The following is a 16,782-nucleotide window of genomic DNA, read 5'->3' on the forward strand; positions in this document are numbered from 1 at the left end:
CTGAAGTTACCACATTCCTGACTTTGACCAAAGCCCTTTAGAACACTCTCCTCATAAAACCTGACTGTTTCTCAAGCTGAATGTTCTCTGATAGCCTTACTTCGTGTCTGTCATTGGCGTGTTGTATGACCTTGGGAGCTTTCCCCCATGTTTCCCCTGTAGGTTCCTCTTTTTTAAAAAGAAAAACAAACAAAAACAAACAAAAACAAACAAACAAAAAAACCTTTCATGTGTATGTATGTGCATGTGAGTGTAGGTGCCTGTGGAGGTGAGAGTGTCAAATTTCCCCTGTTGATACAAGTTGGTTGGAGTTACAAATGGTTGTGGGCCTCCCCATATGGCTATAGGGACTCAAACAAGTCCTTTACAAGAGTAGTACACGTTCTTAACTGTAGTTTTTTGTTGTTTTGTTTTGTTTGGTTTTGGTTTTTAAAACAAGGTTTCTCTGTATAACACGCCTAGCTGTCCTGGATCTCACTCTGTAGACCAGGCTGGCCTCAAACTCATAGAGATCCACCTGCCTCTGCCTCCTGAATGCTGGGATTGAAAGCATGCACCACCAACGCCTGGCTACATTCTTGACTGTAGACGGTGGTGGAGATAGCATGGACGCTTAGGAACTAGCGGAGGTGAAGCAAAGTGACCCAGAGAAAGGGGCCCACAAGTTTGAGGCAAGAAACCAGTCAGGACTCACACTCAGCTTGCGCACCATTCAGCAGGAGCGCTCCAACAAATGGCGCCCAGGGGGCGCCACACAGGCTGGGCACCGAAGCGCCCGATGGGGGGCGCCATTGTGGAGGAACCTAGCGGCGCAATGGAGCCCAGGTGCTGGGCTGGGGCCCGTGGGCAGAGTCCTCAGGGTCCTTGGAGGCCCGGGGCCTCTCGCACCCGCACCCGTGCCCGCGCCGTTCTCCTGCTGTTGCTGTTGCTGCTGCTGCTCCTGCCTCGGCGCCCCGCAGGTGAGCCCCCTCCGCTCCCCGGCGCCCTCCCCAGCACGCCCACACCCCGGGCCGCCTCTGACCTGCTATGACCTTCCCTTCCGCAGGCTGCTTGGCCGCAGGTGCATCCCCCGGGGCGCTGCCCACCTCAGTCCCGAGCGGCCCTGGAGTCTCCTGTGGGCCCGGAGCCACCTGTCCCTCAGGCGGGCTTCGCCTTCCCCGGCAAGTCGACGCTTCAGCGACCCCTGCTCTAACGACACAGCCGGCTGCGGCGACACGGTCAGCGACCACAGGGATTGCCGGGATCGTTCAGGGGACCAAACCCAGCAACCTCCACTGTGAGTTGGGCTTTGGGATCTCGAAGGTTGAAGGATCAGGGATCAAGGGCCCAGAGGAGAGTAGAAGGAAGGGAAAGCCCCTGTGCAAATGTTTGCTGAGCACAGAAGGTTGGGCCAGGCCTGGTCCTGCCTTCTGGGCCCTGTGCTTACAGGCCTTCCATCATGGTGAGGTAAATAGGGGACAAGGAAAGTTAACGTAGTTGAGAAGACTGGTGAGTTGAGGTGCCCAGAGTTAGCCGCTAGCGCGCAGGCCTTCCTTTGACCTGGTCTGCCCCCTCTCTCTCTCTGTCTCTCTCTCTGTCTCTCTCTGTCTCTCTCTCTCTCTCTCTCTCTCTCTCTCTCTCTCTCTCTCTCTCTCTCTCTCTCTCTCTCTGTTCCCAGCCCAGAGCCCACAACACAACTCCAAGAAGGCCGTGTAAGACTTCTTGTGGGGTCTGCAAGGCCCACCTAGTATTTTAATTTCCTTGCCGTTGGTGTGATAAAGCAACTTGGAGAGGGGGCAGGGACTCTATTTTTCTTATACTTCCAGGTCATAGTCCATGACTGAGGAAAGCTTTGGCCAGAAACTGAAGCAGAAACTATGAAAGAAGGCTGCTTGCTGGCTCCCTCTCACATAGGATCATGCTTAGCTAGATTTCTTATGTAGCTTAGGAGCCCCTGCCTGGGGATGGTGCCGCTCCACACCACACACACACACACACACACACACACACACACACACAAAGGGCTGTACCATCTACCATCAGTTAGTAATCGACAGCCCCACACTGATCTGCTCACAGGCTGTTCATCAGTGCAGCCTTTTCCTTCCGGTGGCTCTATGCAGTGTCAGCCTGACCACTAACCCTAACCAGTGCTCCAGCATGCTTTCACGAAAGCAGGGAGCTGCAGCTAAACCCCATGGAGGAAATGGTTACTAACCTGGGATTCAATGCAGTCACTTTAACTGCCTCAAAACGTCTAGCCGGAGACATCAAGGTACAGTGTGTGGTACGTGCTGACAGTCTGTTGGCTGAGTATCGTTTGAAGATGCTCTGATGGGCTGGGGAGATAACTCAGTGGATGAGAACTCTTACTACAGGAGCACACGTGAGAACCTGAATTAAAACCGCGGAACCTATGTAAATAGCTGAGTGGGTATGGTCCCCTGCTCCTGCAACCCCAGCCCTTTGGCAGTTAGGGGTGGGAAACAGGAACAGGAGATTTCTGGGACTCCAATCCCTGCCTGAGGAGGCTGCCAAGGTAGCTTTGGGTTCAGCGAGAGACCCTGTATAAAGAGAATAACGTAGAGAGCGGTGAGGACACTCGGACTCCTCCTCTGGCCTCCACAGGGTCACACGAGTGTGTGTCTCCACCCATCCACACAAGAATGTAGATAACGTACAACACAGGAATACCATTTACCAGGCCCTGAATTACATTCCCAGCACTACAAATGAATAAATAAATATATAACCAAATACATAAATGTGCTGGCTGTAACCTATTTACTTGGTTTCACAATCCACCGATTTGTTTAGAAAACACTTGAGTGGAAGCCAGATTTGGGCATCTTCAATTTCCTTTGTTTTATTTTTATGCATGTAGTGTTTTGCCTGCATGTATGTTTATGCACTGTTTGTGTGCCTGATGCCTCTGGAAGCCAGAAGAGAACACCAGATTTTCCCCCATACACACCGGAGCTACAGATGGTTGTGGGCCACATGTGCATGCTGGGAACCCAATTCCTATCTTCTGGAAGAGCAGTCAGTGCTTTTTTTTTTCTTTTGGATTATTAGAAACAGGGCCTCTGTAGTTTTGGCTATCTTGGAACTCACTCTGTAGACCAATCTGGCCTCAAATTAACACAGATCCTCCGCCTCCCGAGTGCTGGGATTCAAGGCATGTGCCACCACCCCCTGGCGCAGCCAGTGCCCTTAACAGCTGAGCCATCTCTCTAAACCCCATCTTCAATTTCAAAATTCTTTCTGAAGTGCCCAAAGCAGTTAACACTCCCATCTTCAGGAGGGTGCCTCACGGCCTAGAATCCTTACCAGCATTTGGTATTCAGACACTTAGCTTTTGTTAGATGGGTGTGCGATATAGCTTAGGGCTGAATCCTCCCTAATCCCAAAGAGAACAAGTTTCTGTGACTTGTGCCAATTTGCTCTCCGCTTTGGGATGTCCCTGCTCCCTCACACAGTCTGTCTTACTGTTGGGTCATCTATCTTTACCTCCATGAATCCCAAGAGGGGATTCCCAGAGAAGGGGCAGGGTCCACACTGGCTCAAATAGGGGGACCAATCTGCAGCCCAAGCTGTAGGAACAAGAAGATAGGTATCTGGGTAGTGTCGAGGCTTTTCTAAAGCTGGCGATGTCCCTGCGTGGATGCTATGGTTCCATAGTGACAGGCAGAGAAGGGTGGGTAGCCTCAGGTGAGTGGCTGGAGAGGCTGGAGAGGCTGGAGGGAGGGAGGACGGGAACAGAGTCACAAGATGTGGCCAGGTGAGCTTATTGCTTCATCAAGCTCTTTCTCTTCCTCCAGTCTGTGGCTCCTCCCATGAGCCAGACCCGACCCTCAGGGACCCAGAAGCCATGACTCGGCGATGGCCATGGATGGTCAGTGTGCAGGCTAACGGCACCCACGTCTGTGCCGGCACACTTATTGCTTCCCAGTGGGTGCTGACCGTGGCCCACTGCTTGACGCAGTGAGTTGGGGCCCAGGTGGGTGGGTGGAAAGGCCTCTGAAATGCTGGAGACCCATAGCACTTGGGTCCTGTGTGGAGCCCACAACGCCAGCCCTGGTCTCATCCTCACTCTGAGCAAGGGAAGGTGGAGCCTCACAGATGCCTTCCTGGGACTTGGCTTTTGGCATGTACCCACCCTTTGCCCCTTTACCTACCCTTCAGTCCTGTTCAGTCATCCACAGGTAAGGAGGCTCAGAAGGCGGGCCTTTCACTCCACCCTCTTTGCTCCCAGTCCCTCCCACTTGCCTCCTGTCAATCAATAGTTTCTGGTTTTTCTCTGAGAGAGGCCCTGACTTAGAACCTCTCAGAGTGGTTAGGGACAAGAAGACAGACATAAATTGTGTGGAGATAAAAGGGTGGGTGTGCCTATGTTCTGTGGCCTGGGAACTCCCGAGAGTAGCGTCTGATGTTTTCCTTGGGACTGACCAGTGAAGACAGGGTCCGGGTTGACGTAAGGATCAACATAGTGACTTCCAGAGGTATTCCAGGGAAGGTAGCTTGAGATCTAGGCCATGCTCATTACACAGGGGAAAACCCCAGAGTTCGACTAGCGGAAATGAAGTCCACACCCCAGCTGTACCACTTCCTAAGTGTGCGTCCCTAAGCAGGCCGCGGCACTACTTTGAATTTTCATTTCCCTCCTGCACTAAATGAAGAGGACCGCACAATGTGTGCAGGCCTCTGTCCTGAGGAATAGGCTCAGAGGGCCATGAAGCCCAGAGTGGCCTGCCTGGATTGGCTTAGAGGACCACAGTGGTGTAGAGGGCAGGACTGGGGATTGAGGCAGGAGCTGATGGAAGGCACACCCCCTCCCTGTTCCCATAGGCAGAACGTTATGTATACGGTGAGGGTGGGGAGCCCGTGGATTAACCAGACGACAAAAACCAGCGCCGATGTGCCAGTACATCAGATCATCGTAAACAGCGACTACCAAGCCAGGCGGTACTGGTCCTGGGTCGGTCGGGCCAATGACATTGGCCTCCTCAAACTCCAGTGGGGGCTCAAGTACAGCAAATATGTGTGGCCCATCTGCCTGCCTGGCCTGGAATATGCAGTGGAGGACAATTCTCTCTGCACTGTGACAGGCTGGGGATATCCCAAGGTTAATGGTGAGTCACAGCCCCACCCCCAGCCCAGGGTGCATGGAGGGAGGAAGGACTTGGGTGTGGCTGGGGTGCCCCATGGATGGACATCTCTGGAGTACCTTCTTTAAGGAGCTCGCTGAGCCAGGAACCTTTTGTTGGTTCCTGAAGTCTCCTCCCCCTTTGAGGGTCTTGTCCGTGAACTTATCATAGCCATTATTGCCCCTGAAGTCTCAGGACAGAGCCAGGATATGTAAACAGAACTTTCTTGAAAGCAAGGAGGTCTTAGATCAATAGCTTGTCAACCCCACACAACCCTAGGGCACCGGCAAGCAGAGTACATGAGAATGGGTTTTCACGGCTGCAAAAGGCTTCCTAGAAGGGATCGTCTTCCTGGTGGGTTCTAGGAATGTCCGCACCCTTCATGGAGCCACCAGTGCATAAGAGAGATGCCCATCTCTGTATGCTTGAGGATCCAATTTGCTCTCTAGACAGTCCATTCTGTGACCTCTCTGGGAATGAGCAGAAGTCTCCTGTCTCCCAGAAGCTCAGACACATTTTGGGTGGGATGGAAGATGGTGCTGAGGACTGGGGGTGGGGTGGGGTATCCACGGAGAGGGTCTGGGAAAGGTTAGTGAGGAGGCGGCTCTAGGGCCTGGTTTGAAAAGAAAGGCCTTGGTCCTGAGAGTGCTGGCAGGCACTTGGAAGAGGACCAGCAGAGCCCATCGGTGAGGACTGTCTGTTCCAGCACCTCTGTATGGGGGCATCCTTGGGACCTGCTTGCCAGAAGGGAAAGTACCCCTAACATGGAGACATCTCTGTGGCCACTGTGCAAAAGAGACAGAGCTGGTGGCTGTGGGCCACAGCCAGGGGCTAAACCCGAATGGGGACCTGTCCCACAGGCAGGTGGCCCCAGTTCCAATCCCTTCAGGAGAAGGAAGTCTCCATCTTGAACAGCAGGAAGTGTGAGCGGTTCTACCACAAGTTCTCCAGAATCCCCTATCTGGTTCGGATCATCACTTCTCAGATGATGTGTGCCTCGGACAGCGACAGGGAAAAGTTCTGCTACGTGAGGACCTCTGCCCCTGCTCATTTATCCCGAGGGTCAAGGGTTGACGGGTGCAGGAGGCAGAGCTGAAGGCTGTGGAGAGGGGAGGGAGGGAGGATGGGAGACAAGCAGGGGTGGAGAGGGAGTGGGGGAGGCTGCAGAGGGCAGGTGAGGGCAGGGGTTTTCGGCTGGAAAGGGGTGAACTGGATAGAATGGAAATGAGAGGGGGCAGGACCGAGGTGTGGAGCTGAAGTTGAGGAGTGAGTTGAGGAGGAAATAACGGTCAGGAACACTCATCGCTTATGTTCAGACTGGGAGGATACGGAAAGAATCTGGTGGGACATACCCTGGGCTGGCTCCTCGAGTTAATCTCCTATCAGGTTTAGCTTCCCCTCCCTGACCCTTTTAACTTCCTCCCTCCTTACAGGAGCTAACTGGCGAGCCCTTGGTCTGTTCTTCAGATGGCACATGGTACCTGGTAGGGATGATGAGCTGGGGCCCAGGTTGCAAGAAGGACGAGGCCCCACCCATCTTTCTGCAAGTCTCCTCCTACCAGTCCTGGATCTGGAACCACCTTAGCGGGAAGGCCCTGGCCCTTCCAGCTTCCAGAACCTTGCTCCTGGCTTTTCTTCTGCTCCTCAGCCTTCTTGGCACTCCGTGACGCTGCCAGGTCTCCTTCCCTTCCTGTGAGTGTTGCTGTGGGTGTGGCAATCAGCAAGGACTAGCAGAAATTAAATACGTTCCCCCCCATGTCTCCTCTTTCTGAGCCCGATCTAGTGGGAAGCAGGCATACACAGAGGTGTGGGTGAGGGACTCTGGCTGCTTATATTGAAAAGTGTAGGCCTCTAAAGATTTGGGGTGACTTCTGTAGAAAGTAGAGGGGTGTGTAAAGGGGCAGCAGGATGATTGGGATGTACTACCCAGGCTGCTGGCACCTCCTTCCCAAGTTTCTAAATGGAGAGTGACCGATTCCATTTGTTCTTTTGAAGACAGGGTTTCTCTGTGGAGCCTTTGCTGTCCTGGAACTCGCTATATAGACCAGGCTGGCCTCAAATTCAGAGATCCGCTGCCTCTGCCTCCCTAGTGCAGGGATTAAATGTATGCACCACCCCGCCCTGCTCCCTCCCTGGTCTCGACTGCCTTCTGGCCAGGGGCAGAAACTCTTCAGAATATCGTCCCCGAAGTTCCATAGACTACTTTGACCCTCTAGCCCTGCTTGCAATCTGGGGACGCAGGTACAAAAAGGACCTGGTAGAATAGACACACTTCTCCCAGACTGCACCAGCTGCTGCTCTGAGTGACCTCCAGTGGCCTCCACCCCCTGGACGTCTACTGCCTTGCCACACAAAAGGGTTCTGGTCTGTCTGGGGAGAGGAATCCCAGCCAATGCTATGAATGAGAAGCCCATACAGTGGAGCCTGAAGGTAGAGGTCAGCCAACCGTACCTGACTAGTCAGGGTACTCTACTTCCATGGTGGGAGCCTTCTGTGACCCTCTGCCGCTCAATACTCCTTCCTCACGTCATCCTGGCAGGCTTTTCCTTGTAGGATGCTGATGTGGGATCATGTCAGGAATGGGATGATTCCCCTGAGTGCAGCACCAGGCTCCAAACATTAGAGACCCATTGAGAGCGGGGGGGGGGGGGAGGGGAGAGTGGAGGAGAGCTCCCGTGAACCTCACCAGTTTCCCTCCCCATCCTGAGTTCACCTGGTGGGATGGAGTGGCTGCAGCTGCTCCCCAGCCTCTGGGCCTTTAAAAAAAAGATTTATTTTTATTTTATGTGCATTGGTGTTTTGCCTGCATGTATGTGTGAGGGTGTTAGATCTCATGGAACTGGAGTTGCTGAGAGTTGTGAGCCGCCATGTGGGTGCTGGGAATCAAACCTAGGTCCTTTAGAAAAGCAGTGCTCTTAACTCCTCAGCCATCTCTCCAGCTTTCCCCACCACCTCTTTTGGTCTCAATCTGGGTCAGGGAGAGAATTTGAGGCTTGTCTGAGGCACCTATTATTATGAATTATTGTGTCACCTTCTACAGGAATCCTCCAGGCCTTGGCAAAGCACAGGTCAGGGGCGGAGTTCATTTCAGGTGGAAGTGTTATATTCTGAGGCTGAGCAGGCACCTAGTTTGATTGACAGATCTCTTCGGGACACCTTTCTAGCAGGCTTCCCCTCTGGTCTTTCCACAGTCCCTGGTCAGAACTCTGGTCAGAACTCCTCATTTTGACGTTGAAAGACTCCTGTCCAGAGTCAACCCCTTGATGCTGTTTGAATAGTCTTTTTGGCAGACACTTCCTTTAGTAGACATGGCAGAAGAGGAGCAGCACATGGCTGTGTTCAGCAGGTGGATGGGGAGAACCAGGCTTGCTCGCTCAGTCCCTGGCCTCAGCCCTCTTCAGTTTTCAGACCCCACCCCTGAGCCAGAAGCTCGTAGGCTCTGGGCCTCGTGCCAGCCCCTCAGCAGCCCCAGCTCTACACACTGTCACTCTGTTTTCAGAGCTTGGCATTTGCTAGGTCAGGAACTCTCCTGATAATGGGGCCACTTTGGCAGCCAGGGTCAGATTCCTGCCAAGCTTGGGGCGACTTCCTTGCTATCAGGGCTGCTATCTAGCTGTGTCAGAGAATCTCATGTCACAGATGCCCCCATCAGCCCTCCCTCCGTGCTTATGGGGTTCACATAGAACTTGTTCGATCCTGCCATCTGAAACCACCAATCCCAGACTCCTCCATAGGTATCTCTGCCCCTGGCAAAAAGGGCGGGACAGAAGCCTGTCTGGATGCGGGGGGTAGTTTGAGGCCACTGTATATCTGCAGAAGGACAGTGACCCAAGAGAAGTGGCCAGGCTAATGATGTGAATGGAACAGAGTCCAGGATGGACACTCGTGAAGTCTTATCCGTACGTCTTTTGGGCTACGAGGCCATGGCCATGACCTTGGCTTTTCAGACCAGAGCCTCTGTGGTCCATGTCTGAACATGGAGTCCTGGTGCCTGGATCCTGGTCTGAACTTGGACTTCAAGGCCTGCCAGCCCTAGCTGCCACCTCCAGGAGACTCTGCTCATTTCTCTCCTTTCTTCTTCTTTGCCTCATTCTTCTCCTCCTCCTCTACCTTGACAGCCACAGTGTCCACACTGTCCTTCTTCTTCTTCTTCTTCTCCTCTGTGGGTAGGGGCAGAGCCACCGTGGTGAGATGGGAAGAGGCCCCGAAGCTCGCCTCGCCCGCCCTTCCCACCGTCCCTCTCAGGTATTTTTATCTGAGGTGCGTGTGTCTGCATGCCTGTTTGTGTCAGTGAGTGTGCACGTGTGGGCATGTATATAGAGAGCAGGATGTTGAGTGTCTTCTTTTACTCTCTACCTTATTATTTTTTTAATTTGAGAAGTCTGGAGCTCACCGATTTGGCAAGACTAGCCAGCCGGCGAGCGTAAGGAGCCCTCTGTCACCATGTCCCTAGCACTGAGATTCACAGGTGCATGATCACGCCTGGTTTTTGTTTTGTTTTGTTGGAGATGCAAAGTCAGGTCCTTATGCTTGTATAGCAAAGATCTTACTGACGGAGCAGCCGCCCTAGCCCCTGCACCCCTCCCATGGCCTCCCCAGCACCTCCCCCCAATTTTTCTGCTACAAAATGGGCTCCTTATATTAGTTGCCTCGCTCAGACTAGTTTCTGCATTCTGGTCTCTTGGGATTGTGCCCAGTCCCTTCTCTGAACCAGCTGCAGGGACAGACAGGGTGATTTAGGATAGTGGGGCTGAGGAACGGGCTGGCTGCAGGACTCATCGCTGGCTACCGTGGGTCTGGAATCTACTTACCTCCAGGGATTTCTGTGAGTTCGTTGAGTGGAGGCACGGTCTCCAGCTTGTCTGTGTACATCTTGGCGGCCTTTCGCTGTAGATACCGGGCCTCAATCTCCTTCCGTGTCCGTGGCACACGGCAGTTGAAGACACAGCACAGCGTGATGACTGCATAGATGTCAGAGCAGGTTTAGCTAGGGTAGGGTCTCAGCCAGCTTGTGTGGTACCCAACTATTAGGCTTGACTCTGTTTGCTTAGGCGTGTCTCTCATAAGGGACTCCTGCAAAAGCCTGAGGTGACCTCCTGCATGAAGCTGACTTTCTGTGGTTGCGTGTGGCCCATGCATGCTCAGTGTAATGCTTCACTGTCAACTTCTTAGTAACTTGGACATGAAGCCTGGTATTTTCAACTGTACTAGCCCCACAAATTCTATAGCCAGTCTCGGTCTGATAGTCTTTCTGGTCACACTGGTACTGGAGGAAGGTAAAATGAAGGTCTTAGGTCTGGCTCAACCTACCCAGAGTTGCCCTGTGCTTTTGACCTAGGACTAGGCCTCTCTGGGTGCTCCTAGGATACTCTGGGTTTCCTTTTCCAGCCTCCTTACTGCAGAGGCAGAGGTACCTCAAACACCCAAGCATGTAGCTGCATCCTCCCCAGCTTCCCCAGCCTCCCCAGCATCCCCATTGTCCTCATCCTCCCCAGTATTCCCATCCTCCCCAGCATCCTCATCCTCCCCAGCATCCTCCCCAGCATCCTCATCCCCAGCATCCTCCCCAGCATCCCCATCATGCCCAGCCTCCCCAGCATCCCTATTCTCCCCATCCTCCCCAGCATCCTCATCCTCCCCAGCCTCCCCATCATCCCCAGCCTCCCCAGCCTCCTCAGCATCCCTAGCCTCCCCAGAATCCCCATTCTCCCCAGCATCCTGGAGGACAAGCCTGGGCCCTGGCTGATGAGAAGGCCCAGAACTCTGTCCTGGATATTTACTTCTGAGGATGTGATCCCAGGAATGTTTTTCTGGTTAAAGGCAGCTGTGCCCACATCAGCTGGGGCAGAGCATAGAGCTGGCCTGTCTAGTGATGCGCTGGGCAGGGCTGCCAAGACCTGGCTGGCTGGGCCGAGTTTATTTTTCTAAGGCTCCCACAATCTGACCACTGTGGCCCCGGCCCCTGGGGAGGAGGTGGGGTTGGTTCCTATTATAAATAATATGGCCAGACAGAGCTTCCTGGCAGGCTCCTGAGGTGCAGAAGGGCCCAGGCACGACAAGCCAGGTCTATTTTGAGGAAATGGATCATAGCTAGGTAGTCTGGGATCATCTTGTTTAACAAAGTATCTCTTGAGCCAAATATTCTTGTTCCACGTGTCTCACCCAGACTTTCAGGATGGGAGAAGCAATGGAATGGAATGGATGGATGGATGGATGGATGGATGGATGGACTGGTGGACAGATGAATGAGAGGGATGGGTCAAAAGCCTCCAGGCTGGGAACAGGATTGGGTTCCTGAATGGCATTCAGGAATGCACTGAGAGTGGGTGGGGGCTGCCTGCACTAGGGACCCAGCATATGGTTCTTGGGGTTAGACCTGAGGTGACAATGGACTTTTATTATTCAAAGTGCTGTGCTTTGGTCTTCCCCAGACCCTTATGTGGGTGCCTTGCTTGGGTTATCTTTTCCTAGTCATGCCACTGACACCCTCAGGACCCCGCCTGTTCAGGCTCCACGTGGCTGGTGCTGGGTCCCAGGAGCTAAGGACTTCGGATGCTGAACAGGCAGAGTAGGGATCACAGGTGACATATGCCTGCCCCTCCAAGCCTGCCCTACCTTGCCTGACCTGATTATTTTTTCTTCAAATAAAATGAAAAGCAAAGGATTTGGGGCTAAGTCCTGAGGCTCAGGAAAGATCTGGGGGTGCAGGAGCCCCCCCCCCCCGGAGCACTTTCTTCAGACCCAGTCCCTCTCCCTGAGGGATTTTGTGTGTATGTAGGGAGGATCGGTGCTCCACTGATGGCTGCCTAGGTCCCAGCAGAGAAGCTGTTTTCCCAACACTATTCCCAGCAGCTTGGAAGGTATCCACTGCTGACCTGCTGTACAGGGACCTTCTGTTCCTGCCGGTTCCCATTCTAGATGAAGTTAGGGGCGGGGAAGTTCTGTGTGACTGATGTGCGTGGGCCTCTTCAGTCTGACTGCAGATTTCTGGTGTGGCTCCAGGTCCCTCCACCATTCACCCAGAGTGGAACCTGGGGGAGGTCTCAGGTTCCTAGCTGTTACCCTCAGGGGTATCCCAGATCAATTCCCCTCACTGTTCTTCAGTTCCTAGGGGCAGTTCCTCCCAACCCTGCCATTTGATAATAAGGCTGGTCTCCCTCAGGATGCAGTGGCTCTGCCACACCTTTCTCTGGGATCTTCACTGAGTTGCCTGACTCTTTCTAGGCCTTAGCTGGAACACAGTCCCCCAGATTTGGCGGGAGGGAGTATTCTCTCTGGAAGACACTTTGGTTCCCAGGAGAAGCATGTGCAAATCAGATGTTATGTTTTGAGAGCCCCTCACAACCGGATGGCTTCTCTGTGGCCACCCAGCACTCCGGAACCTCTTGGGAAAGCTGCCACTAGACCTCAAATGTCACTTTAGCCTCCATGTTGGGTGCATTTTGGTGATATCCCACAGGTATCTGAAACCTGGCATAGAGGCCAGTTTCCTCTTAGCCTCTGCCTATACCACCCCTCCAGAGTCCTTCCCAGGCAGCCTTCCTCTGGTCCACAGCTCAGAAGACCCGTCCTCCGGGGGCCTTTGTAGGCAGAGTGGGTCTCCTCCCAACCTTCTGTTTTGCACTTGTCTCGTGCCCAGTATTCTCTCCCACCTGGCCTGCCTTTCATGTAACTTTCTGTCCCTTCTCAATTCACATGGAGAAAGGGGCAGACAGGTGCATGCCAAGGCCCCCGTAACTACATCTTTGCATCCGTAAGAGCCCAGACTGGAGGAGAGGAATGGACCCCCTGCTTTGGAAGGAAGTAGGTATGAATGAATCATTTCTGGAAAATGGCACTGGAGGAGGTAGGATTCAGGGCCTGGAAGACACATCTGCTGGGCGTCTGGGGAGCTTCTGGTGGAGGTTGGCCTTGCTGGGGCCCCTGGGTGTGGGCTCTCTAAATTGGCCCAACTGCAAGAAAAGCATCAGGAGGCCAGCCATAAGGGAAAGATGACATGTCCTGGATTCCGTGGAGTCCCCTATAATTAACATAATTGCCATGTGGCTGCTTCCCCGGGTCCAGCAGAAATCTTTGGGTCACCACTGGTCCGTCAGCCCTCCGCAGGGACTTTGTGTGACTGAAGATGTGCCAGAGACCATGGTGGGCCTCCTGTGAGTGCCTGGCCTACTTGAACTGCCCGGAACTGCTGTTCTGAACTCAAGGGGTACTGAAGGGGTCAGGGGTGCTCTAGGGGCTGTGATCCTCCTGTGGCGGGGTGGAGAGACCAGGACGTGACTACTCACTGATGGACAGCACGAAGAGCGAAAAGATGCCCACCACGTGCCACAGTCGCATGTCCCAGAACACCACGGTCTCCTTGGTCAGTGGAGGCGGCTTGGGCTTGGGCGGGGCCGTGCTGGGCTGTGGGTCAAGAGAGAAAGCAGTGAGCCAAGCACAGGCAAGCAGGCAGGGACGGGGTCAGCAAGGACTCAGCCCACACATTTTCGAATCCCCAAAATGTTTCAGACGTTCACAACCAACACCCTAGACCTCAGTAAGTTCCAGATTTAGACTAAAAGCAGTGATCAGAGTCCCAGACCATGGCACCAGGCACTTGGACTAGAAGAGTGGTTGGTGCTCGGTGAAGCAAGAATCAAAGGAGCAAATGTGGACAGCCCGGCCCAGCCAACTCTGATGGGGTCTCGGGACCAAGGCCAAAAGACAGGGCAAAGCCTGTTTCATGGGACAAGTAGATTGCTTTGTTCTCACTTCCCAGTAGAACTCTACTGCTGGGCTACATGGTAAGAGGCTCCTCCTACAGGTGTTCACACACTGACTCCTGTCCCACTAAAAGCCAGAACCACCAGCAAGTTAGACCAGCCGTGCTAGGCATAGAAAAATAGTAATGTAGCGCCACCAAGTGGCTGAAAATGTAAGTGTGGCTAAGGAGGACAACACACTACTTTGAGGATCTGCGGGCTCCTGGCTTAGGGACACTATCTTGTCTGTGTTTTCTAGAAGACATGGAGACCCCTCAGGTCTAAGGGAACTTGCCCCAGGATATTAAAAGATAGTATCTTGCCTTGAGTTTCTAGAAAATAGTCTTCTCTGGGGGAATGAGTGGACACATCTCTGATCTGAGTGTTTTGGAGTTGTGGCTTCACCCTAAGTGTGTTTGTTTTTATAGATGCTGTGCTGGGTGTTGAAGCCAGGGTTTTGTGTGTGTTAGGCCAACACTCTACCAATTTAGTTTCATTCTCAGCCTGTCCTGGGTGTTTCGAGGGTACATGACTTTGTCCTGAGTGTCTACGGGATATAGCTGTGCCTTGTGGAATATGAGAGGCTGATTCTGACCAGAGATACGATCCTGTCTCTGTCAGCAAGTTTGGCTAAGAGACAGGGAAAGAGGTGGGACCAGGCTTTTGCGTAATACACTGTCTCCTAAATGATCCGTAAGGACAGGTTTTAAGAGTCCCTTGTGGCTCTCTGAGAAAGAAAAGCCACCTGTTACTCAACCTGCCTGCAGTTCCCAAACCCCCACTGTGGTTCGTAAACATGCGTAGACACTTGGCCAGGAGCCAGGTGCTTTCTCGTCTAACAACTGCCACCCATACGGCAGGTGGAACTCAGAGGGGATCATTGACCTATGCTAGGCACCCCAGAATCTCTGAGCCATACACTAGTACACAATTCCCAGTTCTTTGCTCCTCACTAAGAGGGACGAGGACGGGGACTCCTTCCTTTATTCTGGACCTCAGTTTCTCTCCACGTAATTAGAGTGGTAATGTCAACTGCCTCTGAGAACTCTCCTATCCGATGGCAAAACTGGCAATAACACCCCACTAAATCATTAGCACCCCTCGGTGGATTAGGGGACCCTTGTGCAGGCAGGTAAGTATATGGATACATGGCATAAATGGACACATAAATGGGCAGAGGGCGTATGTGTGGTTGGAGCAGTGTGTATGCTTAGGTTGACAACTGCAGCAACGGAGCTGGGGCTTGGCAGTTACCATTCCCTGTCTCCCAGGCCTGGTGTGTTGACTGGCTGTCTAACTAGGAAAGCTTGACCAGGATCTTGTGTGGAGATAAGGAGCAACAGCCAGGCATCTTACGGTGGGCCCTGATAAAGGTAGAAATTCTGAAACTTGGTCCTGCCTCCTTCAGAGGCACAGCCTGGTGGAGAGGGGACGCCGCAGGACTGGACCAAGAAGTGACGTAGTTCCCAGCCCTGCTGGTACTGCTACTGCTTCCTGAGATGTAGGCAGATGGACTCCAAATGTGATTTCCTCTGCCGAGCTGGAAGAAGAGGAGCTCCTGGGAGCGGGAGACTCCTTGCCTCAGAACGGACTTGCCTGTGGCCCCAGCCTTTGCTCTGAGGATAGCTCAGTTTCTGCCTAGGGGCCTCAGGGCAGTTGGTGAGAGGCCTTGGTGTGCTTCATGGGGCTCAAGCCAGGGTGGCTTCCCTTGCAGGGGCCTGAAGCTGACACCTGACTCTAATGGCCTCTTCCACACCCCTGGTCAGTTGCAGAAGAAGCATGTTACACAGGAGTACAGGTCTCTATACCATGAGATGCCACCCTCGGCCCCTTCAGTTCAAAGCTACGTCCCCTTAGACCCTCTGAGTGTGACTGGTGCTGTGTCCCCATCCCTCCCTGTCCCTTAGCAACTGCCCTCAGGACTCCATGCTCTCCTGTCACCCAGGCTCCACCCTCGGCTTCTCTTTGGCCCTCGCTCTTGAGCCTTTTGCCTCCAGCTGCTGACTTCTAAGCCTGTTCTGCTACCCTTTTACTGAAGAGGTTGCAGGTGGCCCCTGCCCGGCTCCTGGCCAGCTTGCCCCACCTTCTTCACCTCCTCCCTGGTCTGTCTCCACCCAGCTCTCCCACGCTGTGCCCCCTCCTCATTCATCCTCTTCCTTCCAAACAGAAACCGTCCACAGCTCCCCTAATCACTAGGTCCTATTTGCATCTTCCAGTCCCTGGGTCCTGCCGTCGGTAGGGGCCCTGGAGGATTTGTGTTGAGGAAGAGTAATTCCCCCAGCATACTCTAAATCCAGGATTAGAATATCCCCCATTAGACTAGGAGACAAGAAAAACTAAGGGCTCAAAGTCCTTCTCCCCATCCCCCTAGAAAAACAAAGACCATACGGCAAGGCTGTTTCCCTCCACACAGGCAGGGAGACACGCCTTGTGTCCCTGATGTCAGAGACTAGGCTCTGCCATCAGACCAGGAACTCTAAGCGTGAAGGGCAAGGGGTGGTGTCACCCACCCCACCAGGCAAGATGAGGGGATAAAGCCAGCTCCCCGCACCCTCAGCCCCCTGCCTGGACTGTGCCAGCATCCGGCGCCCTCCGTGATGCGGTACCTCACCTCCACCAGCTGCGTGGCAACCCCCGCCAGGCAAGCCCCCAGGGCGGCGCCGCCCAGAGCCCAGAGCCGCCCCGCGCCTCTCTGCCGCCCGGCCATGTTCTCCCGCCGCGCGCGCTCCAGTGCAGGTCCTGGGAGCAGAGGGGCTGATGCACAGGGCTGCCAGGTGACTGCCCCTGGCCACCGGCAGGCGCTGGCGGTAGTGGTGGCGGCAACAGAGAATCTGGCCGAGGGCGGTTGAGCCCGCATCATTTATTCATCATGAGTGTCAGGTTCCTGGGACGCCACCTGCGCCATCACTGCTGGG

At 53.8% G+C, this 16,782-nt stretch overlaps 2 protein-coding genes across 2 annotated transcripts; one reads left to right on the forward strand and one right to left on the reverse strand.

Annotated features, from left to right (window-relative positions):
• Positions 1-814: 814 nt before the first annotated feature.
• LOC119809480 (probable threonine protease PRSS50) lies at positions 815-6,793 on the forward strand. The gene is made up of 6 exons (XM_038322285.1): positions 815-959; positions 1,046-1,276; positions 3,801-3,963; positions 4,828-5,111; positions 5,987-6,153; positions 6,560-6,793. Exons 1-6 carry the CDS (start codon positions 815-817, stop codon positions 6,791-6,793), a joined length of 1,224 nt encoding a protein of 407 aa, XP_038178213.1.
• Positions 6,794-9,185: 2,392 nt separating this feature from the next.
• On the reverse strand, positions 9,186-16,574 carry Tmie (transmembrane inner ear). Its single transcript, XM_038324534.1, has 4 exons — positions 16,479-16,574; positions 13,412-13,529; positions 9,938-10,087; positions 9,186-9,286 (listed from the first exon to the last, which is right to left on the reverse strand). The coding sequence occupies exons 1-4, from the start codon at positions 16,572-16,574 to the stop codon at positions 9,186-9,188; spliced, it is 465 nt and encodes a 154-aa protein (XP_038180462.1).
• Positions 16,575-16,782: the final 208 nt, after the last annotated feature.

The sequence above is a fragment of the Arvicola amphibius genome, chromosome 3, assembly GCF_903992535.2.
Source record: "Arvicola amphibius chromosome 3, mArvAmp1.2, whole genome shotgun sequence".
Classification (NCBI taxonomy): Eukaryota; Metazoa; Chordata; class Mammalia; order Rodentia; family Cricetidae; genus Arvicola; species Arvicola amphibius.